Here is a 28,000-nt window from a genome sequence, read left to right on the forward strand (position 1 = left end):
TTATGTATAAATCTTTATATCATCAATCTATAGATGTTAAAGAGACATACTAAATCAAGAACTCCACTTTCTATTTAATGGTTCTCCCATAAATTCAGCCTAGAGAATGTGTTAAAAAATGAGTAAATTTGATTTGCTAAAGTTTGTGAAAATATCAAAAAGTCAATATGGGGAAAAACTTTATCTGGTGCACTTTTGAATAATATTTTGTGGGTTCGTGCATGTTTTGTTATTTATGCAATTCTTTTTCTAACCTCCTATAAATTTCTCAACAAGTATGTTTTACTTCTTATTCAATATTAGTTTTTTAGGTTTATTTTCAGTTGAAATTAAATTTGAACTCCATCAATCCTCTTTGGCCAAGTAGATATTTTTTTTTTAGAGAAATCGATCTTTAAATTGTATGGTTTGGGTCTAAAAGAAAATGAAGTCAATTAATAGTATTAAAATTTTACTTGGTAGAAAAAATTATATAATAGTCACTAAATATTTTTCTTAGATATAATTTGATGTTTGGATAAAATCAAAATTTTAAAAGATCAATTTATCCTACAAAACTAATTTTTAAAGACAAGACTATTCAATGGATCTATTTTTGTCAATACTAAATAGCCACAAATAAAATCATTGGTGAATTTGGTAAAGGATCATTATTTTTGAAACCATGTTATTTGTAGATTAAAATTCTGTATTTTACAACAAACGGGCCCAAGTATTGGGCCCACAATTGGGATGGGCCTACAATTGGGATGGGCCGACATAATCCTTTTACGTAGGATACACGAGGAAGTGAGTGGAATATAACTATAAAAGTAACACAACACTTATTCATTGTCTTTGCTTCTCTCTCTCTCTCTCTCTTCATAACGCTCCTTTCGCAAATTCTTTCTCTCTCTCTTATGGCCCAACATTAACCTCGTTTCTCATAAAAACAAACACTTTATCTATTCAAACGTTTCATTCTTCATATCCTACATAGTCCTTCTTTTTCTCATTCCATATATCCTAAATTAAATACGGTATATTTTTAATCTTTTGCTTACTTACTCCATTTGTTACAGCTCGAGCTTCAGGACGATGATCTTTTTCAATGCAAACATTCATTGATTTCTTTTCAATATGCTTGTCTTGTGAGTGCAAAATTATTTTATAATGGTGGAACATTCAACACTGCATCTTTTTCTACATAATAACATTCTTGTTTGTTCCTTATTTTGCTCTTGAAATTGTCACCACCCTATTTCTTGCATAACTGTTTTTTCTTTAATTCTTTCTTTTACAATTTATCCAATGGGTTTGTCTTGTAGATTTTTTCATTTGTAGTTTTATATTTTGGTACATAAGTGGCGTGCCTTGTTACATCAACTTAACAAAGACAATCATTTTTCTCACTCGTTTGATTATTCTTGTGTTCAATGTGTGTGAATTGGTGACCCATACTTTTATTTGCAGTTTGATTATTATAATTAGTAAACAATGAACTTTGGGTTTTATGACTAAAATTATCTAATTGAGGGAATTTTGCTGGAGTTCATCAGGAGTTGGAGGAAAGAAAATAAATCCGATGTACTTTAGGAGAATACAGGGCAGAGATCGGAGATGGGCTTTAGTGTTGCAGCCATGCTTTTTCAGGCCAAGATTCTCCGGTTATGCAGCCTTTCGATCTTTATCCTCCAAGACCACTTTGAAAGAATACGTGTCACATTGTAGTATCATCAGAAGACATCTTTTTGGTTCATATTCATCGGGGTGTGCTTCGTCTTCAAATAGTTCTATTGGTCTGGATAGAAGGCCTACTTTATGGAGTACACATCTACGTGCTTATAGTTCTGAGAGTGGTGGGAGAAATGCAAGTGAGGATAAGCATGTACATGTCAATGATGGAGCTAATCTTGATAAGGGACAAAATCGGCAAGAGATGTTGGGGAAAGATGTCAAGTGCTGCAATGCACATTCACATGCACAGATAGGAGAACAAGATCAACAGGAATGGCTTAATAATGAGAAGCTTTCCATAGAAAGTAAAAAGAGAGAATCACCATTTTTGACAAGAAGGGATAAGTTTAAAAACGAGTTTCTCAGAAGAATTGTTCCGTGGGAGAAGATTAACATTTCATGGGACACATTTCCTTATCACATTAAGTAATTGCTTACTATTTCTTAGCTCTAATATCTTCTCTTTCGTGAAGTTTATTGTGGATTTTCATTTTGGAAATTTTCCGTTCATAGTGAACATACAAAAAATCTTCTGGTGGAATGTGCTGCTTCCCATCTGAGACACAACAAGTTTGCTTCTTCTTTTGGCACTCGCCTTACATCTTCAAGTGGGAGAATATTGCTTCAGAGCATTCCTGGTCTGTCATAAATTCCACAAATTTTATCCTTAATTTTTATTCTGAATGCTATTTCACTAACATCTATGCACCAAAAGCTTTACTTTAATTTATGTCTTCAGTCTGAATGTTTATGTCTGCTTTCTTTATCTTCAGGCACTGAGCTCTATCGTGAGAGAGTAGTTAGAGCTCTTGCACAAGATTTACAAGTTCCTTTGTTGGTGCTTGATTGCAGCATCATTGCTCCTTATGTAAGTTGTGGAAGAAGTTTGAGGTTATAAGTTACTCAGTGGTTTCTTGGTAAGGAGGTAAACATATATTGAATTGTTATGCAGGATATGGATGATGATTTATCAGACTACGAGTCTGATGATGATAATGCAGACTCGGGGGAAGAAGGTTCAATAGAGTCAGAGAACGAGGATGACAATGATGCTAGTAATGAAGAAGAGTGGGCTAGCAGTAACGAGGTAAAGTCAGATGCAAGTGATAATGATGATGCACTTGCACATGCTGAGGCAGCTCTTAAGAAGGTTAAAGCAGCTGTTCAGAAACTTGTTCCTTACAACATTGAAGAATTTGAGAAGGTTTATATACACTTAACTGTTTTAAGAGTCATGGGATGGTTCCATTCTGTGGAAGTATTTGGTAACTTTTTGCTCTGACAAAACGAAATATTTGGTAACTGTAGAAGCTTCTACTCTGTGCATAGAATATAACTTAAGATAATGAGTGTTTTAAAAGTAGTATTCTGATTCTAGTTTTATTGCATAATCATTTGCTAGGTACTTGAAAAATGCACTCATGAGTTAGTTTTAGACGTCATCTATCTATACAGACTAATGATTATAATTGTGTTTTATTGTAGTACATAAATAAAATGAGAAAATGCTTTTGAAGTTTATTTTCTATATTAGCTTGTTCAATTTATACCAACAAATATTAGGATATCAATGTGGCATTGTGAAGTGGTGAAACAGGGATCTCTATTTTTTATGACATTATGTGTTGGGGGAGATTGAAAACATGTAGGTCATAATCGTTGATAATGGACAAGTTTATAGATGTTATTTTGCATTATAGTTGAATAGGAATATAAGGGTTAAAGTTGATTTTTTCCAATTCATCGTGGACAGTCTTATAAGGTGAATTATATATATATGTATGTATATGGGCTTCGGCTGTTATCTTAACTATGTCTTAGGTTAGTCGGCTTTAATAATTCTTACCTAATATGAGCATAGCCTTTTAACAAATTTAGTCACAACCGACCGTTTGACATCTCTCTCCTTACTCCCAAATCATTTGGCAGATTGCGTCCGCAGGATCAGAGAGTACTGATTCATCTAAGTTCAGTGATGCCAAGTCTTCTGATAAATCTGGGTGCCAGCTAAGAAAAGGTAACACATTCAACTAGATGGAACCTCCATCATACATATGACCTTGTTATATGTGACTTTCTACCTTATCTACTTTCAAGCAAAACTAAGATGTCAATTATCCTCATTCCAGCATATAAATTAGTTATATACATGCATATCTTGCAGCTTTAAATTGCTTTTCTGTTGGAAGATGGTGATATTTCTGTTCATTGCATTTATGATATCAATTGAATTTAAGATGTTGCAAACTTTTAACTGTTCATCAGTAAAGCTATGTAATTTCTTATACGTATTTGTATTAACATCCATGTAAATATCTGCCTGTATGCTTTGTTGAAATTCTTAGGTGACCGTGTGAAGTACATTGGGCCATCTGTTCAAGTTACAGCTGACGATAGGTAATAAAATAATTCCTCTGTTTCCTCCCTCCCGAGTTAATAGATTCTTACTTCAACCCATGATCCATCATCTTCCAGAAAAATAGATTCTTCATCTGTTAGATTTTCTCCTCATTTATAGAAGAAAACACTGTACATGAATTCACCCATATTATAATATGTCTGACTTCAATAACAATAATGTTATTCTAATAACCAAATTGTGACAACTTTAAGTTGTCCTTTGGTTGGGTATTTTGAGATGCATGTGGAGATAAAAGATGAAAAGTAAGTGAAATAGAGATGGTTTGATTTGTAGAGGTTGTTATTGTTGTTCAAATAACACTACTGCTTTGATAAATTGTTGGGGAAGATTTTATCATCCAACTACATAATTTTAGTAAATGGACGAAACTATTGCTCAAGTTATTCTTCTTTCCCAATAAAAGAAGTTCTATTAGAGAGAAATGATGTTAATGCAACTCAGGGGGCAAGGACTATCTTCCTAAATGGAAAAAACAAATGAAAGCAGAGAGCATAATACGCTTTTCGGAAACAATTTCACTATTTGCGAATAAGTTGAAGTTGCATTCTAACAGAGCTAAGCACCATATGGAAGGCACATGCACTATCCTATTCATAAGATATATAATAGCAAACCGGCAAAGAGACCCCTACAAGCATTCCGTTGTAACCAAATAAGCCAGAGAATTGCGTAAAACACACACTGTTATTATTCTATAGGTGAAACACACACTCTCACAGAATTGCATATAACAGGAGCATGTTTGATTTTATATTATCAAAATGCTTTTGCTTCCTAAATATCTATTCAATTCCTTGTCTACATGATAGTAACAGAGCCTCTTTTGCTTTGTTTTCTTTTGGTTTTTCTATTTAGGAGGATATTTGTTGCCCCAAAGTTGCATTATCATAAGAAAAAAGAAAGATTGAGCAATAGTTTGTTCATTTACTATTTGCGTTTGTTGATCTCATCATCATCATCATCATCTAATTGTTAACCAGTTTGCTTAAATTGTGTTGTCAGATGAGAAAAATAGTGCCCTACAATTTATCAAAACCAGTCATATTGGCCCAGCTAAGTTCATGCTGAGAGAGTTGAGAGGGAATCACAAGAATCTGACATTCTGACATTTAATATTATTGATGTTAGCTGAGAATACACTGTCACAGAATCTGTTAGTAACTAATAGCAACTGCTAGTCTACAGAACTGTTAATTATAGTTGCAACTGTAACAGAGCCCTAACTCCTAGCTAACATATAGTACAGTGTGTAGTAGCTCACTTCTCTTACTCTAACATGTAGTAATTGGATAAAATGAACCTAATTTTTTTAAAACTGGAATCGTAACATATATTGATATTAAAAGTTCTGAGAATGAAAAGCGTTGCCTAGCAATGCCCTTCTATTTGCATGTTGGTTGCAATAGTCATGAATTGTGGTCTCTCATATTTCATGGCTAGTCATCTAATCTAACTTGCCTGCATTTATTCTGTATTATCCTTTTCTAGCCATTGAATTTCATCTGATATTAAGGTGCACTATAAACATGTTTGACTCATTTTTGTGTTATACACCATGCTTAAACTTAGGGCTTTATTTTCCTTTGATGTTTTATCTAAAATATTTTACATTGATGCACACAACGAATTTCTTACAAATGAGAATTATGTGTTTCAAAGTGTAGAAGAGATGGAGAGAGAGCGATAGAAAGCTGAAACAGTTTTCTGTTATTGAATTATGAGAATCATTACATCATCATAATGAGGGATTGGTATATATAGTGCATACACATGTACACTGTACTAAACTATTGCAAGTGTCAGTACAATTGTGATGTAAGTGTGCAACTGTCATAACTCTAACTAACTCTATAACTTACAAATGAGCTATCCTATACTACCTCTCTAATACAAAGATGCAAGCAGTTTCCAGGTATTGCTCTTTGCAATTTTAACCTAATGTGGATATTTTGCAGGCCTTTAACCAGCGGTCAGAGAGGAGAGGTATATGAGATGAATGAAGATCAAGATCGAGTTGCTGTCATCTTGGACATTAATGAAGACAGTGCCAATGAGGGCGAGGTGGAGAACCTTAATGACAAGCATAGAAAACCAGCGATTTATTGGATACATGGTAAATTTGTCTTTATTCAATATATTAAAAACTTCAATCTTCTAATTCCTTGAACCTATTTCTCCTCTTATTTTGTATGCTCAGTTGATGGTTAGAAGATATTGTTGATGTTTTTTTAAATTTTTTTTAACTTACTAAGCTAGCTTGAATCTGTTAGCTGAAGCATATAGTAAAGACTAAGTATATATGTATATATGTTTTCCTTACGATGTTAATTGGAGTTTGACATTTTGCCCAAATTGTATAATTTCTTTTTATTGGAAGTGATGTTTTTTATCCTAATTGTTAATGGGGTGAGTGAATTTTTCTTGTCAAGGCATAAGGGTTATCTTGGTTTTTGAAAAAATCATATGGCTGATGATTATGATTAAGTTGTTGTTGACTTATTATCAGTGTTTGATGTAGCAGTTTCTGTCCCAGGATTATGTTTTTTAGGTTATACTACATATGAGTCTGATTCTCTGAGGGATTGAAATTTTGATATAAGTGTATGAGTTAAGAGTTTCTTTTTTTACCTTCCTTTTGGGTAAAAAATGTGTTAATATTACTTCTACCGATTAGGAGCAAACTAATTTTTTTAATTTGTTCACAGTTAAGGACATTGAGAAAGATCTTGATGCACAAGCACAAGATTGCTACATAGCGGTGGAGGCTTTATGTGAGGTATAGTGGTCTGGTACTTTCAGTATTTTGAAATCTCAGAACAGGATAGCCAAAATCTTGTTGCAATGATGGTAAAGCTGACTGTTGTTTTTGCAGGTTCTGAAATCCAGACAACCTCTTATTGTCTATTTTCCAGACAGCTCACAGTGGCTGCATAAATCTGTTCCTAAGTCAAACCGAAAGGAGTTTTTTCATAAGGTCGAAGAGATGTTTGACAAGTTATGTGGTCCTGTGGTGTTGATTTGTGGGCAAAACAGAGTCCAGTCAGGATCAAAGGAAAAAGATCAATTTGTAAGATTTATTTTTTATTATGGAGAAATGTTTCAAATATCTCTGACTGAAATGAATTCATTTCTATTTGCAAATACTTAACATTTTAATTTTTACTTTTGTCCTTAATCATTAATGCGATAAGCATAGAATAGAGTAGGAAATTCCATGCTTGTACAAGGCTCATCCTAAAGCATAATGTGCTACAACCAGCTTATGAAAAGCTAACTCTATCTTCTCCATATAACAAACGACCTGCTCCTCTTGTAATCATTCATTCAGTTAATTCAATAGAAACAGTTTCAAATATCAGTTTCAGCTCTTGTCGCTCTCAAATTTACAGTTCATCTTACAATCATTTTTTTTTGGTGACAGACAATGATACTTCCAAACTTAGGACGTGTTGCTAAGCTGGTAATAATTGCTATCTTTCTACAAATTTATGCATTCCCTAAAACATTATATTGTTAATTTGTTTTTGGTTCAAATTATGTGGCCGTCAAATCACTATTCTTTCTTTCTCATCCCTGAATTTGATTAAATTGCTATCTTTCTTTCGCTTGTAATATGCCCTAGTGTCAGCTTTATCAACAGCTTAATTGAATAGGCTAATTTGATTTCACAACTGTTTACAGCCTTTGTCTCTGAAACGGCTGACTGACGGATTTAAAGGGGCAAAGAGCTCGGAAGATGATGAAATTCACAAGCTTTTCTCTAATGTTTTGTGTGTACATCCACCTAAGGTAACTGTTTTAAGTATGCTTAATGTCATGATGAATCACCAAAAGTAAGCTTTGTCCTAGTTTTTTTTTTCTTTTTTGAGGGTGGAGTTCTTCCAAGGAATGATAGTAACATATCTTGCTCAAAGGCTGACAATGAAAATCTTATAGTTCTCCATGATTTGTTATTAGAGTGTAATAGAGACTTAGGTTTATGTAAAATCAGTTAGTTAGATACTAGTCTAGCTAAGGTGTGCCAACTGTCATGACAGCTGGCTAGCTTTCCCTTCATCTTTATAAATGGAGATCCTTCCTATTGTAAAGTTGAATTTTCAATAATAATATAATCAATTACAATTCAGTTACTTTCTCTTTTCTCTCTTCTCTTCTTTATCCCTCTTCAGTTTATAATTGTTTACATTTCTCCAATAGCTAGCTGTCAATTTGCTCATGATATTGTGGTTGCTAGAAATAATTACATGCTTTCATTTGCTTTGTCTTTCAGTTCTGTGTAGTTATTATTTCTTCATTTACGTTATGTTTTCATCTGAAGTAATGTATGAGACTTCGCAGGATGATAATCTGCTGACAACATTTAAGAAACAACTTGATGAAGACAGGAAAATTGTGATTTCACGTAGCAATTTGAATGAACTACGGAATGTAATTTCTGTTTTCTGAAGCATTCAATTTATTGACACCTTGGTGATGATTATTGAAATATTTACATAGCTGAATTTTCATGTTCAAGGTTCTTGAAGAGCATCAGCTATCATGCACAGACCTATTGCATGTAAATACGGATGATGTCATTTTGACAAAGCAAAGTAAGAAACTACTGCCTGATTTTGAAACTGTTAACCTTATTCTCTCACATTTGTCCTTTGTTCCTCATTGTATCTCTACCTTCTAATTTGCACTGCAGCATCATTTTCAAACCATGTCAATGTTTTTCACATCATTTATTTTGTTTTCAGAAGCTGAAAAGGTTGTAGGCTGGGCAAAAAATCATTACTTGTCATCATGCCTGCTTCCTTCTGTTAAAGGAGAACGATTGTGCCTCCCTCGTGAAAGGTTTAAATTTAAATCTTATCACTCTGCTTGTTATTTTGTAGAATTTTGAACCTCATTTGTTTTTTCCCTCTGTGAAGTCTTGAAATTGCAATCTCAAGGATGAAGGGCCAAGAAACTTTATCACGGAAACCTTCTCAGAACCTCAAGGCATGTGGTTTATTTTACTGTTACTATATGGATATTAAACTGTAGGGCTTCTAACCTTATATTGATTTCTGTTAATCAGAGCCTTGCAAAGGATGAGTTTGAGAGCAATTTCATTTCAGCCGTAGTACCTTCAGATGAAATTGGGGTGAAGTTTGATGACATAGGTGCTCTTGAAGATGTGAAGAAGGCACTTAATGAGCTTGTTATTCTTCCAATGAGAAGGCCAGAGCTTTTCTCTCGTGGAAACTTGTTGCGGGTAATGAATCTTGTTTTTAATATGCATTCTCTGTGATGCAAATCAATTTTATTCTATTTGATTATTGTGTCATTCATGTGTAATTGATAAAACTTTGTCAGCCTTGCAAAGGGATATTACTCTTTGGTCCTCCTGGAACTGGGAAAACTCTACTGGCCAAGGCATTGGCAACAGAAGCTGGTGCAAATTTTATCAGCATAACTGGTTCAACTCTTACTTCAAAGGTGTTTTTTATTCACGTTTGTCTGTTCAGTTGATAAATCTTACAGCTAAAACTTGAAAATAATAATTGTGATTGACGATCCATACAAAGATTAGGCTGTAGCATATCTGATTGTTATTGTTTTTATTTCTCAATACTGGAGTGGAAAGTGTTGTTGATGTAGGTAAATAAAGTGGAAGACGGATCTATGTGGAAGTGTATATATCTTGATTTTGTTTTAACATGGCACATAATATCCTTGCTCTATGATTTTACTATAAATTTATTTTTTGGTAGAGCCCATGATGCCAGTTCATCTGCGTACCCAACCCCGCCTAGTGGAATAAGGCGCAATGGTTATGAAAAAACAAAAAAAGGAACAACAAGCCGTTGTGGATAAAAAATGCTATAATGAAGTCTAGCCTCTGTGCATGTTAGTCGTATGAATTATAGAAATTCCCTTTAAACAACCATGCTCCTAACCTCCGAAGAATTGCTTTCCTCTCCAATCAAATACATACGCCAGAGAACTGCATAAATATCAACCTCCTTTAAAATCATACCCCCCTTAACCCTTCCAAAAGCTTTCTAACATTTGAGTCACGGTGTAAGGACACACTCAACATTCTCCACGAACCCCAAAAGCTATTGCATAAGATATTACTCCTCTTTACGATCCGAAAATATGTGAGCTGCTGTTTCTGAAGTAGACCTGAACAAATCCCCATTGCGAAGAGCTCTGTGTTCGGGGAGTCTACATGTCATTTCATCAATCCTATACATATTTCGAAAGAAATATTTGACCTTATAGGTAGTTTTGGCTTCCTGACAGGCTTGTCGAGAACGGACATCTAATGTTCAGGAGAATGGTTAGAAACTTGAGGAGGTAACTTGCAAAATAACACACCAGAATCCAGAATAATAATCTAACGTAAGAACTCCCTTATCTTGATTAGAGGATAAATGAGTAAATTAAGTAAAAGCGTAAGTGTCTACAATTCACTTGTTTTTCTATCACGTTCTGCTGAAGTTTTTTCATTAATTAGCCTTTTTTCCCTCTCGCTCTATATGTGTGTATATTTAGTTTGTTCATTTGTATGTGATATCTATCTTGTATCTTATTATTTATTTCTTTGCTGTTACAGTGGTTTGGAGATGCTGAAAAACTAACTAAAGCCCTTTTCTCCTTTGCCAGCAAGCTTGCTCCTGTCATTATATTTGTTGATGAAGTAAGTGTCTCTTTGCATATCTTTTCTCGTCACCTGCATGGTATACTAGAAAAGTAATGCTTTATTTTGTGGTTCAGCTTAATCAAATCCCAAATATTAGTTTCTAATTTCATGGAATGCACCCACAAAGTTCAAACCAAGAAAAGTCTAAAGTTTGGTTCCAATCTCTTTTTTATTGGACCCTAAGATATAATTAAGTCTATAGTAAATTGGTTTCTGACTAGAATCTACATTATAGGTTGACAGTTTGCTGGGTGCTCGAGGTGGTTCTTTTGAACATGAGGCCACTAGAAGAATGAGAAATGAGTTCATGGCAGCTTGGGATGGATTGAGGTCAAAAGAGAACCAAAGAATCCTCATTCTTGGTGCAACAAACCGACCATTCGACCTTGATGATGCTGTTATTCGTCGTTTACCAAGAAGGTGAGCAGTAGGATGCCTTGTAGAATGCTAGAGTTTTTTATTGAAGGGTTCTAGACATTGTCTTTTCTGTTTATTTATAGCATTTCTGAATTATGGTTGTTCCGTGTTCAGTCTGATTAGCATATAATGTTTTCATCTGTCTTGTCTGTGGTACAAAACTCCTTAATGGGACAGATATGTGAATAGTTGGTAGAAGTAACCAACTATAACAATTTAAGTTATAGAGTTTATCTATAGCTGATGAAGACCCATGAATAGTTAAAAACCCTCAAGCAAGTGCCCTTTAGGCTTGCATCGTAGATAACTCAACTTGTTACCAGAAGAATGGGTGACAAGGATTGAACTTATAACTCAACTTGTTACCGGTAGAATGGGTGACACGGATTGAACTTATTACTCAACATACTCAACTTGTTACCAGAAGAATGGGTGACAAGGATTGAACTTATAACTCAACTTGTTACCGGTAGAATGGGTGACACGGATTGAACTTATTACTCAACATGTTACTGGAAGAATGGGTGACAAGGATTGAAATTCTGACCATTCGAGGGCCAACTTCTCCCAAAAGCACAATCTAGTGGATGTTCAAAAACTTAACTGGAGGTTGAACTGGTCTTCAGGCCATGGTTCAACCAGTTCCAACATAAACTTCTATGAACTTTGATTGAAGCATATATTGCTTGAACCAGAGACATGAGCAGCTCATGATCCAATTGATTCAACTAGCCAGTTCAGTCCAGTTTTTAAAACATTGCTATTAAGAGTTACGAGTCTCAGGAATGATTTTTGTATCAAACACATGGCGCAACTTGTTTATAAAAATATTAAAATTGTTAACATTTTTTACTGCATGGTAAAGGTCAGTAAATACATTCATGTAGCACCTTGTATACTGATAGTGTGGAAAGGTTACCTGATAGTTGATTGAATTTGAACTAACTTTTCAGCATCAAGGTTGTGATAAATTCTGAAATGTAAAACTGTTTGGTTAAATAAGCTCTGTTGGCATTGTGTTTGTCTAGGATATATATTGATTTACCAGATGCTGAAAATCGAATGAAGATTTTGAGAATAGTCCTTGCACAAGAAAATTTGGTTCCTGATTTTGAGTATGATAAACTTGCTAAGTTGACTGAAGGATACTCTGGCAGCGATTTGAAGGTAAATATTGTTTAGTGCAACTGAATAGAGAGCAATATTTCACGTCCTTGTCTTTTAGCTGAAATGTGAAATATTCTGTATAAACATAACATCATGCTGCTTCATGCTTATGTTTGGCAGAACCTTTGTATTGCTGCTGCATATAGACCTGTTCAAGAGCTCATAGAGGAAGAGGAAAAGGTACGGGGATTATAAAATTGGTCCTTTTTGAATGATGGATATGCAGTGATTTATATGTGAGACTTGCTTGTTGGTGACATTTGATATGTGGAAAATTATCATAGGAAAAACATTGTATGCTCTTTTTAAAGATGTTTTCTTATGACTTAGCAGGTTTTAACTTGAACAAATGACTCGGTTGAAGCCATTGTATGTCAATAATATAATTGGTTTTGTTTAGCTCACATGGTAGTTTTTTTTGTTTGCACAGGGAGGCAATAATGGTATATCTTCGGTATTAAGGGCTCTTAATGTAGATGATTTTGTTGAGTCAAAAGCTAAGGTAAATAATGTTGTATTTGTGCATCTTGAATTGTGATGTTCTTAAGTAAAGTAAAGTTGCTTTCAGTGTCTTTGTTAAAATGTAAATGGTGTGATGTGTAGGTGGGGCCATCAGTTGCATATGATGCAACAAGCATGAATGAGTTGAGGAAGTGGAATGAAATGTATGGAGAAGGTGGTAGTAGGACAAAGTCACCATTTGGATTTGGAAGCTGATTTTGGCTAACTTATGTTACAAGAATGTTATCATTGGAGGCTGTATAAGACTAATTTAGTTTAATGTATTCTAATGAGACGTAGGTTAGCCTATAAATTGAATTTTATGTATAAACGGGTAATTCCCCAATTTTTTTATTACTGTTTAATGATGCCATGTATCTATGCGCTGTTCTCACGCATATATTTCTGACAAATGACCCACATTTGGAAAGATGATAATAATATTAATAGAAGTAGTGATTTATATCAAAGAATATTCGTGTTAACTATTTGGTATCAATTTTCATGATAACATAATCTCATTAACATTAACATGTTAACTTCATGCACCAGAATACTCTCATTTTATAATCTCAATAAAATATTTCCAACAAATAGGGAATTCTTTAATTGAAAACACTTAATCCAAAAGTAAAAAAACTGTCAATGTAAACTTTTTGGAAAGTATTCTCAAATTAGAAGAATCTGAAACTGCCAATTTAATGCATTCATAACTTAATTGATTCTTTTGATGTCTGCCCATGAGTATTAACACATGATCTTCTTGCACATGACACAAATCAAGACACACCATACACCACAGCCCTATACTATTTTTTTCTTCTTCTCAACCAACCAAAACAGTAAGTAAACTAAGCAAGCCAAATAAGAGGGAAACTTATATACAACCACAAATGTTTCTTCCCCAATAAAAGAGAATATACATGAAGAAAAATCATTATTAAAATCTGAATTCACAAAACAGTGTTTATGTGTAGAGCTTTAAGTAATGAAGTGGCCATCTGTTTGACCAACACTTGACCATCTCTCCGTTCCCCTATTAAGTTCTGAAGTTTCTCTGGTAAATCATTCTCCACTATCAATTTCTTGGGCTGTGGGTGATGCTCATAAACAGCCTGCCACAACATTTTTAAGAGATTCATAAAAATGTTTAAACATAAAAAGAAAACAATCATGTTCCATAGGGTCAAATGCATTTGTAAATAAAAAATGAAAACATGTGCACCTTTATCAATGGACAAGATTTATAATAGAACATAACATCATTTCATCTATGTAGTTGACCCCATTTGGTGGAAATAAGGCTTGGTTGTTGAAAACATTTGCAAATTTGAATTTTATTTGCTGATAAAAGGTATTTGAAAACGGGGACAAACACAATCTGATCTTAGCTTTAATTGTTACTTTAAACCATATTTTAGACGCCTGAGACATCAGCAAATTGGCATCAAGATTTAATAGGCAGATGGCATTTTCCTCATAAGCTGTTGCAAACCTATACATTACTATCTTAGGATATAGACAATGACAAAATAAGAATGCCACACTTATGTGAACATCAAATTTTAAAAGTTTTACACTCAGACTAAGGCAATGTGAAAAATGGTAGCCTACCACAGGATGTGGCAGTACCCAAACCCAACCGAAATTTTAGCATGTATAATAATTAATAAATGTCATATATGCATACCTTTATAAGCCTGAGTAAATTAAGACGAGCTATAGCATCCTGATGATCAAGCCTTGCAATAAGCAATGGTGTTAATCCATTAACAGCTAATGTGGTATTGATCCGCGCAGATTTTCTGCAATATAATTGTATAATGATATTGATTAGATAAAAATCTAGAAGAAAAGAAAGACAGAATGATAGCATTACTAATGTGACATACCCAAATTTCTAATCAACGTGAAGTTCATTGAAGGGCATAAAACAAAATAATTAGTAGGAAAAATAAAGAGGAAGGGTTTAGAATCCTATACGTGATGATTTTCAAGAATGGCTCCAATATGTGTACAAAATGCTGCTCAGGACAGCACTGGAAGAAATTCACAAGCTTCTGAACCGCATCCTTTTTCAGCAATGCTTGTTCAACCTTCTTATTATCATTGTCGTGGGCTAAGCAAACAGCAATAGAATCTAGCGCAGTCACAGACCAAATCTGATCCTCGAGAAGGTTCAAATAGACATCCAAGCCACCATGAGCCCTTAACTGCTCCCTTGAATTGCGAGATGCATGGGCCATGTCACACAGCAGAGGCAACGCATACTGTTTCAAGTTAGAGTTTGATGTAATGAATTGCATCAAATGGGGAATGATCCCATTTTCAGCTGCTTGTTCTTGTCTCCTCTTGTTTATCTTGCATAAATTGAACAGCGCATTCAAGACCTATAAAAATGAAATGAAAGATTCAAACCAACCATGTCCACAAAATCACACATATGTACACACTTCTAAAGAATAAAAAACAAATGTGAAATGAGTTGAAAAAATCAGTCCAAAAGTTCCACAATATATTTTTTGGATGGTAATAGAATTTTGTACTTTTTTGACAAACAAAAGATGTATTAAATGAGCAAAAGGGGTGCTAACCCAATAAAAGACAGAAATCAGTTAACAATTTGAGTACAGGAATAAACAACACAGTTCCAATACAGTTAATAAAAGAATTTTGTACTTACCACATACAACTGCTAAATTTATTTGATTTTTCATGGTAAAGAAGTTAATGAGAACTACTAATAAACTTAAACAGATTATTAACTACCTATCAATCACACATGTTGAGAACATGTTTTAAATACTGAATAGAACAATGGGTAGAAAGCTTTTGCATAAAAAATAGCTTTTAATAACAGTGAGCTCAGCAAGACTTGCCTCATGATGTATCTCTGAAACAAGAGATCCTTCTTTAAGTTCTAGATTCGGAATCAAGTATTTTATTGCTTCAGCACGCTGAAGATTTTCTAAGCAATTTGGATCAGTTGACAGATGATTAATGCACTTCAGTATCTAGAAAAATGCATGCCAATACACAAATGGTCAGGAAACTAAAGTTGCAGGATATAAGCTGAACTATTAAAGGGTAGGTTTTGTGTAACACCTTCAACAGAATCGGAGGCTCCACCCGATTAAACATCTGGAAAAGACGACTAAGCAAGCTTTGGCTACACATGTATGATTTCACTGTTGTGTCTGCTTGTGCAAACTCAAGCAGAAGATCTGCCACCTTTTCTAGGTACTCCCTTGCAACATCTGCATTCAATGATGAAACCATGTGGGAAAGTAGCCCAGATGAAGTAGCACTACCTGGTCTAGCATTTAGAACACCTGAACCAGACAGTACACCGGATGCTGTCTGAGATACAATCCCAGATGTGGAAGCAGCTCCATCAGTCCCTAATTTCTTGGGAGCAACTTTGTGAGACACTCTAGCACTGGAGTCAGGATTTCCATTTTCTCTTCCACGTTGAGAAACATCTACACAACCACACAAACAATATGTCACCAACACATAAATGCAAATGACAGTCAAATAACAAAATAACAAAAAAGTTAATAAGTTAAAATTATTCCATGGATAATACACGCTAGAAATCAGCTCAACATGCTTTTAGATATTCAACATGATTATGAATGAAAGACCTTCCAACTCTTAAAAAGGAACAATATCATATAGGAACCTCCGTACAGACAACAATTAAGAAAATATGAGATTTTACATAATTAGTTCAATTCTTGCAATTGTTAAACCAAGAAGCAACTGAGCATTGTTGTTGCACTATAAGTTTTGGAGGCGACAAATTTTTGTTCAGTGTACTTATGATGACCTATTCTTTAAATGTGATTATTATGACAAGCAAGGTTAAATGATCATTTGAAGGGAAAAGAAATTACAAAAAAATTAAGCTTGGAAAGTTTACTGTAAATTTTAATGATTGCTTGGATTATCTGTAATTTTATGTTACTTAAAAGCAGATAGATCCTTATTACCTGCAAATTCTGCCATCAAAAAGTCTAGTTCACCGTTTGTTTTCTTTTCAGAGGCATGTAACAAAGGGAGTACACTTTCATGTCTTTCTAATCCTGAAAACTGACGCACGTACTCAATCTGACCAGAGAATCGGCCAGATGGGGGCTCTTTGTCCAACAAGCTAAGAAGAGGCCTAACTTGATCTTGCTGCGTAGCTCCTGTAACTGATAACCCATTTGATCCAGGTTCTGTCAATTTTGGAGGTCTATCTGTTGATTTCCTGCTAGCAGAAATACTGATACGCTGCAGTCTGGGTTCAATATCTGCTCGAGAAGGATCTGTTTTCCAACGATCCACAGTGTCTCTCTCTTTAAATGCACCAACTGAAGATTCTCTGGATGCTAGGTTTGAAATCTTCTCTACTGCTGGAACTTCAGCTGTTGCATTGCTAGATCGAGGCCTGTCAGCATCGACAGGGTGATTAGCATCAGATCTTCGAGGATTGGAGGTTGAAGCATGTGAAGGTTCTAGTTGATGATCAAGTAATCCACGCCTCACTTTATGGAGACCCTGCTGATCTAATGCAGATAACAACGCCTCATTCTGAACGATAAAAGGATGTTTGGGATCCAAGATACCAGAACGTGGCCGCTGAGTTGAACCATCAACCAAAAATCCACCCCCAACAGACATAGAAGCTAGTCGAGTTGCCTCATTTAGGCTATAAAGGGTATTTATAAGCCTAAGGAGTATTCCATTCTTAGCAGCTATCCGACAAAAATCATTTCTAGGTGTTGACTGCTGAAGCTTAAATACTTGCCACATGCCATCAATAGCTAAATGAACCATTTCCCTGAGACAAGTTGCATAGTCAGTTTTTTAGTAAAAAAAATTGTATATACAAAGCAAAAGCTTCTGCGCATGTAGGATAGAAGAAGCAAATAGAAAGAACAGAAAAGTGTATTATGTAGCGAGCAATCAACCGTAGAGACGTGTATTATATCTAAAAGTTTACTGAAAGCCATAAGGCATCAAATCAAAATTTACAACTTAGCCAATTTCAAGAATGAAGAACCAGATCAACCCAGAAGCTTAACCAGTCAAATTTACATCACTGCTTGTACAACCTTAACATCCAGCAAATCTTGACATCATTTTGTACTTTATAACCTAATGTAAATAATTCTATACAAGCAAAATTCACAGATAAAAACTGACCTATACTTGGCATAATCAGCCTCAAGAAATCCAATCAAAACAGGTATTCCACGGCAAGCTATAAACATTTGTAATGTCAAAGAACTGCATCAAGTGTAAACAATCAATATCAAGCTTTATTTACAAGATATAAAAGAATACAGGAAATATCAACAACAAAAATACACTCCAGACCTAGACTGACAAAGCTGCTGCAAAAAATAAGCTGCTTCCATACGAATCTCACGGGGACGATCAGGAACTGCAAAGCTCATGACAGCAGGAATCTGCCATAAAATATTGCAATACATATAGCTCAACCAAGAAATTGCAATATATATATTATGTATTCTGATATGACTAGTCTTAGCTTACTAGTTAGTTAGAGATAGGACGGTTAGTGTCAGCTGTCATGGTGCAGATCTGAGCTTAGTTAGTTCCAGTTTCATCACACATTTTCTTTCTCCTCTCTCTATGTTCTTTAAGTTTCCTGTACTGTATTGTATATCCTTCTCTCACTGGTAACAATTTGATATTAAGTAGGTCACATTGGGATTAAAGAATACAATAATTTGGCTTGTGAGTTTAAAATATTTATGATTTTGATATTCTTATGACCTAGCTATATCATAATTGTTTAGGGTTATTAAAGAAGCAAGCTATTACTGTGGATAAAGTGTTCAGATTTGAAGAACTCTTCAAGATTTTAGCATTCAATATTTAAAAATAAATTTACTAAGTGGGACCAACAATAACTGAATGAGCCTCCCCAACATGACTCTACAAATTTAAACATACAAAAAAACCCAATAAATAAGGGAAAGAATAAAAGAGAGAGAAAGGAAGAGAAGAGAAGGAGCATAAAATATAAACAAAATGACTTACTAATCCAACAAGACATGCATTTTCTTGAAAATCAGTGTTGTCTTTAATTATTTGATTTATAAGCTGAAGCACAGAACATATGACCTGCAATATCCATTGAATTTAAGATGTCTTCTTCCCAGTTAATAAAATGCCAGCTATGCCCAACAATAATAATAAGTCATATAAGGTAGAATCAAGATGGACAACATACACGAGCTTTAGGAACTTCTAGCAAGTCTGTTAAAGGAAGTAACCCATGCTGGGTAACGAAAACAATCTTCTGCTCGGGACGTTGGTGAAATATACCAATAAGTTTCTGACATGCAGATACAACCACATCTTCTGATTCCTCTGGTTTTAATGAACCTACTAATTTGCCAAACTCAACGGCCTACAACATTATGGTAAATACGTCAAAAATGCAAGTCAGACATACAAAGCACTGGGAATATCACCATAACATTCAAGAAAAGCTATGTAGCATAGGCGAGTAATTGCTGGAAGTAGGTAGAACATTTTCTAAGCATCATCATACATACTCGAACTTGGTTTAAAAGAGTAACATTTGAAAGCATGATAACATAAATGATGGAGTTCAAATGTTGGGAGTTGTAGAAGATGCCAAAATGCAATTTTGGTTGAAAGAAGTAACTGTCAGTCATAGAATTATGTATGGAACTGCTAGACTGCAAAACATGCACAATGCAAAGTACCATATATAGGGGAAAGGAGAATGTTACAGGCTTAGTGACAAATGCACAAAAGCAATTAACTGGGCAGATTTCAGCCAAATAGAAAATAATTGAAACAAAGAAATATGAGTGTAATGCATACGATAGCAGCAGATGCTTTCTACCTTATATTCTACAGAAATGCTCATATCAGGCAATAACATTCCAAACCTAAGGGAGAATATATGTATTAGAGAATAAGAACAATAGTGATTAGCCAGGATTAATTACTACTGAGTAGTGACAACTGTCACTAGTAACTGTTAGTAACTACATCTGGCAGTTAAGTGACAACTGTCACTGTTAGGCAGTTAAGGCAGTTAAGTGATTGAGGTAACATGCTTAGCAAGCTACCTCATATCAAAGCTTTCTTAGCAAGTTTTCTTATCTCCTATATAAAGGGAGTTTCATCCATTGTAATTCAACTCATATACACAAGTGAATAAAATCAGATTTCTCTCTTTCAAGTTTTTACAATATGAGATGCCAAAAACTGAATAAAACAGGTATGCGAGAGATTTGTTATTGTTGTACAGAGGACAGAGGTATACCTAAATAATAAATTACAAAAAGACAGGTCACGGTTAAAAAAGGGTCTTGGTACCTGCAGAGGAAAAAGGTTTTCTCCTGGAAGTTTTTCATCAAAGACCTGATAAAAGAAACATGAGAATGAATCAAAAGAATCAAAACATGAGATTTTAAAGAGAGATTACATTTCTAGAGTGATTAACATACCAACCCATCTATATCAATCACATCATCTTTTAGAACACCAATCATCACTCGATGTAAAAGGTTCCCGCCACTGTTTGCCTGCCCAATTTCACTCTCCTTCTCCCATTGCTTTCGAGCAATTGTAGCCCTCAACTCTTTGGCAAGGTCGTTTTTCCCACCATCATTCATAGATGTATTACCTTTAACCATATGTGAAGTAGATGAAGATGTGGAAGCTTCAGCTAAAAACTCCCCAGGTTGTTTATCTAATGGATGAAATAAATCATCTAGGTAGGCATCTCCTGGAGGGTCACTAAATCTACTGAGCTCATTTCCTTCCACAGCAGGTGGTATCTTCACTGCCTTCAGATAGCAACCAGACAGGTTTGAGATTTAATCTTTCAAAATGCCAAATGTATTTCTTGATGAATGATAGCATCAAATATTTAAAACAACGTGAAGCCTTAAACCACCTCAGTAGAGCTGATCTCATCTCAAGTTTAGAGGCTACATAAAAATTGTTACATATATTGGATAATAGTCTATTAAAAGTACTTTTCAAAAGCATATACTGATTTTCTAAATTATCTGGAACCCCACTAATGGATAACTCAAAGCTCAGCCTTTCAAAGGGAGCAAAACAGAAATTGAAGTCAGTGCAACCTTATTATACTTAAAGGTTGGAAAACTGTTTCTCAAATCTCAACAATGGTGTATAACATCAAAAGAAGGGGAAATATTAAAGGCAGCTAAGTGCACGAGCTCCCACCCAGTGGGGTTTGGACAAGCAACATTACCGTTGCCCCAAGGACAATGTACAAATAAAGAGAGGGTCGAAACTCATATAAGGTAGTCCAGTCATGTGAGGAAAAGACCAATAAAGGCAAAGTTATGAAAGTAAAATAAAAGGAACAAATGGAAGATAGTCTGACTAAAAAGGGAAGAGGAACTGTAGAAAATTATAGGTAAAAAGACCACACTATACATGGATTTAATGAAAATTTGGGTTTTTGATGTTGCCCAAGTGTAGTATCGTTGTATATGACGATACCTAATATGATAAGGCTTGGTTGTTTTTTTATAAAAAAAATAATGTACACATAAAAAGAAAAGTGACAGAATACTTGAGAAATGCAACAAAAAAAGAAACCAGTTTTGACAACAATCAAGTCAATGCTTCTTATTAATTGTGGTTGGGCCTAACTCACCCCATAAGCAAGCTCAAGGGAAGAAGATTACCCAATTCTTATAAAGGCTATCTTTGGGCATTGCCCATCTGATGTGGAATCTCACTAATGCTCAACAAGTCTTTCATTCAGCAAGGAAAAATATGAGAGTGTTACCTTTATGGAACCATTATCTTGACCTCTTGGTCCAAAAGCAAATGATTTATTGCTATCATTGATGCAACTATCTTTTCCTTCAAGATTTTTAGCCACCCCCCTTAATTGCAGAGACCCAACTTCTCCATTCATCGTGATTTCATGAAGGTCTTTAGCATTTGAAATCTCATGATCACCAGTTGGCTCGGAGCTAAGTACTTCTCTATTTGAAGAGAATTTGCTAGAACCAGTTTTTAGAAATGACTTCTCATGGATGGCTAAGGTAGGAACCTTATCTGATGGAACATCACCTCCCTTCAGTGTCAAATTAGAATCTGAAGCATTGTCTTCTTGAGATTTGCTGCCATCAGCAACCACATTTGAAAACTCTTTTGCAGAGTCCTACAACATACCAATTTTAAGTTAAGTCCATTATCAAAATATAATCTAACTACTCCAACTATGTCGATTAATGATTTATGGTTATCAATTTAAATAATTTATTTTTTAGCTCCAGATGAAATGACAGAACTGAAGATTCTCACAGGTCTACATCAATACCAACCTCTTTCTCCACAAAAGAGCTTTCACCAGCACTCTTGTTATCACCACCGGAAACTTCTGCATCTGCTGAATCATCTTCCTCTATATTTCTGCAAGTAGCAGCACTCTCATTCAAATAAAAAACTACAACTGTTACGGATTTGAACGTAAATAACAATATAACACTAGGTAGTCAATTGCGGAGAGCAGATCATAGCAGCCGACCCCAAAAATGTTGTAGTGGATAGTGGTACAACTATTACAACAAATATTAAGATAATATATATAATTTATGCTATATAAATATAAATACTCAAAATAGAAAAATGCATAAAATGAAAAACATTTATAATTAATATTCAAAATTCATTGTAGCTAAATATTAGATAATTTGATAAATATTTTTGATAAATCATATGACAGTGAATTATGGTAAATATTATGTAATTAAATGATTATTACTTTAGTCTGATTTTATATTAGATATTATATAAATATATAAAATAAACTAATGCCAACTGGAAAGGAGAATGCATCATTAGAAGTAATTAAAGCCCATTAAAACAAAACCAATAGTCCATTAAATAAAAGAGTCAACTAATACGCTAATTAAAACCTACGACTCGACTTTAGATTTTAGAGAGCTTAGAGCTTGACACTGTTGAGATGAAATGACCGAAAAGATCAAAGAAGCCCTTCCCACGTGTTACAAAATAGGGGCAATATAGGCTTTAATCTTTAAAAAATGGGTCCGAGTTTGAGAAACTTAGTGCGACAGCTAGGTCCACAATTCCACTGTGATCTAGCTCGTGACTGGGCGCGATAGCCATACTGCCATGATTCGCTGTCCCGTTATGTGGAAGGGCCGGAAACTACTGCTCCTTCGCTATCCCAGCACAATAGTGCGCAATAAACTACCAAGGTTTAACTCAATTCAGACAAAGTAAAACCAGTAAATACAAATTATCTTAGAAAAGTATGACCACTACTTGGCAGGTAACCAATGCAAGCATAATACAAATCCATAGAATAACACTACTGAAACATGTATGATGTGATCCATGTTACCTTTTCCCCATTCTTCTCAAAGAATTAGAAAGAACTCAAAGAAGACTAACTAAAACCTTTAAGCAACTATTTTCTGATGATGATCAATGGTAAGGTTTCATTATGTCATGTTATCTGCCGTAGGAATCAGACCAAAATGATTCACAAAATTCATTTAAAGAAAAGTAACAAGCCAATATAAACATAAGGATTAAATATACCCTTTGAAAGAACTCAAAGAAGACTAACTAAAACCTTTAAGCAACTATTTTCTGATGATGATCAACGGTAAGGTTTCATTATGTCATGTTATCTGCCGTAGGAATCAGACCAAAATGATTCACAAAATTCATTTAAAGAAAAGTAACAAGCCAATATAAACATAAGGATTAAATATACCCTTTGAAAGAACTCAAAGAAGACTAACTAAAACCTTTAAGCAACTATTTTCTGATGATGATCAACGGTAAGGTTTCATTATGTCATGTTATCTGCCGTAGGAATCTCTAGTTTTGGTTGGAAGACTAGCATACCTCCCTTAACATCACAAACATACTAGGATGAGACCATTTTGTGACTTTAAAGTTCAATTGAATCAAACAGGGCAATAACATAGTATAATAGGGCAATAATATCTCATGCTATTTACTTTAATGTTCCACTGTGACGAAGAGAAGACTGCAGGACACGTCTACAGTTTTGAATCCAGGGGTGAGACAGCAGTGTTTTAGCGTCAGGCCTTTGTCTAGCATCCTGACATGTGCAACAAAATAGCATGTAAAGCTTATTTAATATGAAATGATTAAAAGCATGCATCAAAATAAGTATTCATCTTTCCTATCCTACAAAGCTAGAGTTAGAAAACTGCATAAGACATGAACGATTGCATCACTTTACTGCAAGATTCAGAACAAATATACAAATAATGCAGTACCATTCATCAAGTTAAAAGCAGATATACCAAAGCAGACCTCCATTTATAAGACATGCAAAAACAAGTTTACCTTCTTAAAACATTGATGCAGAAAACCAGTAATGTCAGGTGACAGGCTATCAGGAATCGGAGGATGCTCATCCTGGGAGAAAAATCAATGGATAAATATAAAGTCTAAAAATATAAATCATATTATAATTGTGCTATTGAGCATTTCAAGAGCACAGGATTACCTAAAACGCTGCAACTTGTGTAATATCAAACTTACTACTATACAATCAGGTCTAGATACCATTATCTAACCAATAAATAATCATACATAAACAAACCTGGACAATACGGAAAAGAGCCGGCATAGGCTGCAAATCATAATAAGGAGGTATACATGTAAGAAGTTCAATAACCGTACAGCCAACACTCCATATGTCAGAAGCAGCACACACCCCAGACATTTCTATAACCTGGAAAATTAAACAGACTTATCAGTTATCGCCATACACAAATTACAGGCTACTTCTATAACCCAGGATCCACAATATCAGTTTTGCAATCAGCAAGGTGCTCAGCTCAAGAAATAAACTACCTTTCTAATTAAGAAAAATGCTCAATAAGTATGAGAGGGAACAGTACATGTTGAGCACCAAATAATTATATTTTGCATCTCTTTGCATAGCATTCCAGTGTTACTGTTAGTAGATGATTTAAACAGATCAAGGATCAAAAGCTCTAAACAAATTTCGCAGAAGATCACACAATTAGTACCTCTGGGGCCATCCAATATGGTGTTCCAACAACTGAATGAGTATTAACATCAGCCTCAGTTAACTTTGTTGCCACACCAAAATCAGCAAGCTTGACTAGACCCTGAATGCAGAAGTTATGTAATTAGTGAGAATTGATACAATTTTTCTAGATCTAACCCAAAGAACCAAAAACCCATAAACTCAAGCATGGTAAAGTATGATAGGATCAAAGGCGACATGAAAGAAAACTCAGAGCGAAACTATAAGTCCATTATATGAAGTACACCATGGAAAAGTATTAAGGATTAAAAACAATGATTAATATGATGCACATTATACTTTTTTTCATAACAAGGTCGAAATTATAATTATTCGATGATCAATATGTACTCGGCACAGCCATCTATATCCTGCTGCAATCAATTAAGTCCAAATAAAAGGAGGGAATATATCACAAGAAAGCTCACCTGTAATAGTTTTACATAACATTGCAATGCATTCATATTTGCATATACACCATCAGAAGAATTGCCATAACACAAAACCCTTGTATATAATAAGAACAAAATAATAGGAGCAGGCTTGCCTCTTTAGTTGTTAATATGTTAGCACCCTTAATATCCCGATGGATAACACCCTGTTCATGTAGATAAACCAAGCCTTCCAACACCTATCCCATCATATAATACATTTATTTAGTATAAAATCCAAAAATAACCAAAACATTTAAAACCTCAACGAATAGTCTTACACCTACAAACCTGGGCAATATAAACAGCAACCAATGATTCTGGAAATGGTCCAAATTTATTTGGCTTGATAATATTTGCAAGTGAGCCATTCTCAACATATCTATGAAGTTGCGAACATATAGCAAAATCCATTAAATCGAATAGATGTCCTTGAAATGATTGTATGACTCAATATTCGTACATGGAAATACAATTGTGATCACTTACTCAAGAATTATGTGCAGGTGACTCTTTGTCTTTAAGGATCCGAGATACTTTACAATGTTTTTGTGATTCAAATTCTGTAAAATAGTATTCATTTTCAAAAGAGGTGCTCAGTATAAGAACCAAGACTGGGACAATAAGCTATTCCTCACTATCGCATCAGAAAACATAAACAACAGTACATAATTTTTTCTTGAAAAAATGAGAACAGAATTCGTTGAGAGAATGTAGACAAGTAGTCAAAGGTCTAAGAACAAGAAATCCTCTAAGAAGCCAAAAAAGGGCACAAAAAACAATTTAAAAATAGTACATCAGCTTAGGATAACTCTTTGATCCTCTGTTAATCTAAAAAGGAACTCTTCTGCACAAAATCCATGGTCTCACTTACATGGATACCATGTAAAAAACACTTTAATTCTCCAAATCACAAACTTGGTAAATGGATGACTTTTATTACTTATTAGTGTACCACTATTTTTTATTTTATAGTTACATAGGCACAGAGTTATTGTATTTTTCATGTTCAAAAACATGTTGGAAAGTATAAGAACTTAAACCATGTATATCATTGATTAATTTCCCAAGTCATGAAAATGATATGTGCTCCTTTTGGTCCAATCCAAATCTATCAGTTTAAAGTAATTTTAATGCAAGAACAACAGTATCATTCTATATCTTTACCTATGCCTTTCATGCAAAACATATACATGGGAGATGTGGAGCTGATATACCATGAAGCTAATAAGCAAAAGAAATACCTTTAACAAATCAATCTCTTGCTGCAAACATCGACACATCCATCAAATGGTAGAATAGCACAGTCAAAAAAGAACCCAAGTGAGTAAATAGATATAATAGATTATAACAGCTACCATTGGACATAAGTCTTTAAAGTTTCCAAATTGTAACTTTTAGCTAAAATGGAAAAGGATGATATTAAGACATGTTTTGTTACTATTGTACCATGATGATGTTGAGATCCTCCTGAGCAATATTCTCCAAAGAAACTTGTTTAATTGCAACGAAGTCTCCATTCTCCAGGTCCAAACCTTTGTAAACTCGACCATAAGCTCCTTTCCCAATCTCATCTCCCAGCATCTGCTCCAAATCTCACATCCAAACGAAACAATCAGCCAATAAAAAATCAATAAACTATTCTTAGCACTATTTTCACCTCATTATTGCAACTACTAGTCACACCACCAATTGTTTCATTTCAATGCCTACAACAATCATACATTACACCGCCACAGCACAATTGTGCTATCAGCAACCCCTACCATCAGCTAGTGATTACTAAAGTTACTATTTCAAACAATCACAGTAATATCAAGTTTCAACTACTACAGTGCCCTTAAATAAAAAACTTAAATAAGCATCTTATCAATTTTGAAAACAAGTAAAAATCACTCAACATTGTTTTTTTCATTGAAAAACACATTTTATAATACAGCAACAAAGTAGTAGAGCTATCACCAATTGAAATTCAGTGCTACAATAACTGAAGAGTTTAAAGTTTCAGTCTTTTAGACAAGAAAAATGATTCCCATTTGAAAAACAGGGAGATCATAGAAATGAATCGAGTATTGCGTACATATTTATTGTCAAGGGTCTTGGATTTGGTGAACGCAGTGGTGGGCGTTTGACGCGACATTTCTGGAAATTGGGATTGGATGAAAGAAACCCTAAAATGAGAAACCCTAGAACGAGAAAACGTAAATTGGGATTGGAATAGGGAATTGTAGAATGCCGGTGACGGAAAAAGAAAGGGTGAGATTAGTGAGAATGGTGAAGAGTGTTTAGGATTTAATAATTAATAATTGAAAAATAAATCAGAAATAAAAAAATGAAAGAAAAAGAAGTAATAGTAATAATAGACAGCTAGTTTCCACTTTACTGTCTTTTTTCCTTTTTTTCATTTTAACCAAATTATTATTACATCATTTATTGCACAACACAATTAACAATGTTTGTCCTTTATTTTCTTCCTCATCAACTTAACCTTAAATTTGAAGCCTAACCTAGTCCAAATATTCATCTCAATACTATTTATTATTATATAATTTTACATA

The 28,000-nt window shown here is 34.4% G+C and overlaps 2 protein-coding genes across 6 annotated transcripts; one reads left to right on the plus strand and one right to left on the minus strand.

Moving 5' to 3' along the window:
* LOC109353184 (MAP3K epsilon protein kinase 1-like) lies at nt 433-27,775 on the minus strand. 3 transcript variants are annotated; one of them, XM_019595393.1, is made up of 25 exons: nt 27,523-27,775; nt 26,892-27,026; nt 26,687-26,707; nt 25,932-26,005; nt 25,734-25,824; nt 25,559-25,642; nt 24,992-25,093; nt 24,559-24,690; nt 24,300-24,371; nt 23,945-24,048; nt 22,271-22,358; nt 21,727-22,107; nt 20,405-20,746; nt 20,274-20,318; nt 19,150-19,329; nt 18,957-19,040; nt 18,267-18,358; nt 18,093-18,176; nt 16,895-17,727; nt 16,005-16,381; nt 15,779-15,913; nt 14,883-15,289; nt 14,590-14,704; nt 13,855-14,014; nt 433-451 (listed from the first exon to the last, which is right to left on the minus strand). In XM_019595393.1, coding segments are annotated over exons 1-25 (4,200 nt in total). In that variant the 5' UTR covers nt 27,583-27,775; the 3' UTR covers nt 433-449. The 3 variants fall into 3 exon arrangements, with proteins under 3 accessions (XP_019450938.1, XP_019450937.1, XP_019450939.1); XM_019595392.1 differs by lacking the exon at nt 433-451 and having other exon boundaries at nt 13,694-14,014; nt 27,523-27,625; nt 27,668-27,771; XM_019595394.1 differs by lacking the exon at nt 433-451 and having other exon boundaries at nt 13,694-14,014; nt 26,892-27,037.
* Nucleotides 841-13,303, plus strand: LOC109353185. 3 transcript variants are annotated; one of them, XM_019595397.1, is made up of 24 exons: nt 841-1,019; nt 1,539-2,142; nt 2,230-2,354; nt 2,490-2,584; nt 2,669-2,920; nt 3,646-3,733; nt 4,062-4,113; nt 6,094-6,251; nt 6,844-6,914; nt 7,011-7,205; nt 7,560-7,598; nt 7,820-7,927; nt 8,477-8,566; nt 8,655-8,730; nt 8,881-8,977; nt 9,055-9,124; nt 9,204-9,380; nt 9,482-9,604; nt 10,728-10,811; nt 11,050-11,234; nt 12,260-12,398; nt 12,519-12,578; nt 12,829-12,900; nt 13,002-13,115. In XM_019595397.1, exons 2-24 carry the CDS (start codon nt 1,565-1,567, stop codon nt 13,113-13,115), a joined length of 3,048 nt encoding a protein of 1,015 aa, XP_019450942.1. In that variant the 5' UTR covers nt 841-1,019; nt 1,539-1,564. The 3 variants fall into 3 exon arrangements, with proteins under 3 accessions (XP_019450942.1, XP_019450941.1, XP_019450943.1); XM_019595396.1 differs by lacking the exon at nt 841-1,019 and having other exon boundaries at nt 1,395-2,142; nt 13,002-13,303; XM_019595398.1 differs by lacking the exon at nt 841-1,019 and having other exon boundaries at nt 1,395-2,142; nt 2,669-2,866.

The sequence above is a fragment of the Lupinus angustifolius genome, chromosome LG07 (assembly GCF_001865875.1).
Source record: "Lupinus angustifolius cultivar Tanjil chromosome LG07, LupAngTanjil_v1.0, whole genome shotgun sequence".
In the NCBI taxonomy this organism is placed as follows: domain Eukaryota; kingdom Viridiplantae; phylum Streptophyta; class Magnoliopsida; order Fabales; family Fabaceae; genus Lupinus; species Lupinus angustifolius.

Excerpts from the sequence above, each read along its gene's own strand:
- LOC109353185 (XM_019595397.1), top strand. The coding sequence starts at position 1,565 with ATGTACTTTAGGAGAATACAGGGCAGAGATCGGAGATGGGCTTTAGTG. Across the intron at positions 2,355-2,489 it reads ATTGCTTCAGAGCATTCCTG|GCACTGAGCTCTATCGTGAG; the intron begins GTCTGTCATAAA and ends CTTTATCTTCAG. Across the intron at positions 9,125-9,203 it reads AACCTTCTCAGAACCTCAAG|AGCCTTGCAAAGGATGAGTT; the intron begins GCATGTGGTTTA and ends TCTGTTAATCAG.
- LOC109353184 (XM_019595393.1), bottom strand. The coding sequence starts at position 27,582 with ATGTCGCGTCAAACGCCCACCACTGCGTTCACCAAATCCAAGACCCTT. Across the intron at positions 26,708-26,891 it reads AGGATCTCAACATCATCATG|CAAGAGATTGATTTGTTAAA; the intron begins GTACAATAGTAA and ends CGATGTTTGCAG. Across the intron at positions 20,747-21,726 it reads AAGATAATGGTTCCATAAAG|GCAGTGAAGATACCACCTGC; the intron begins GTAACACTCTCA and ends TGCTATCTGAAG.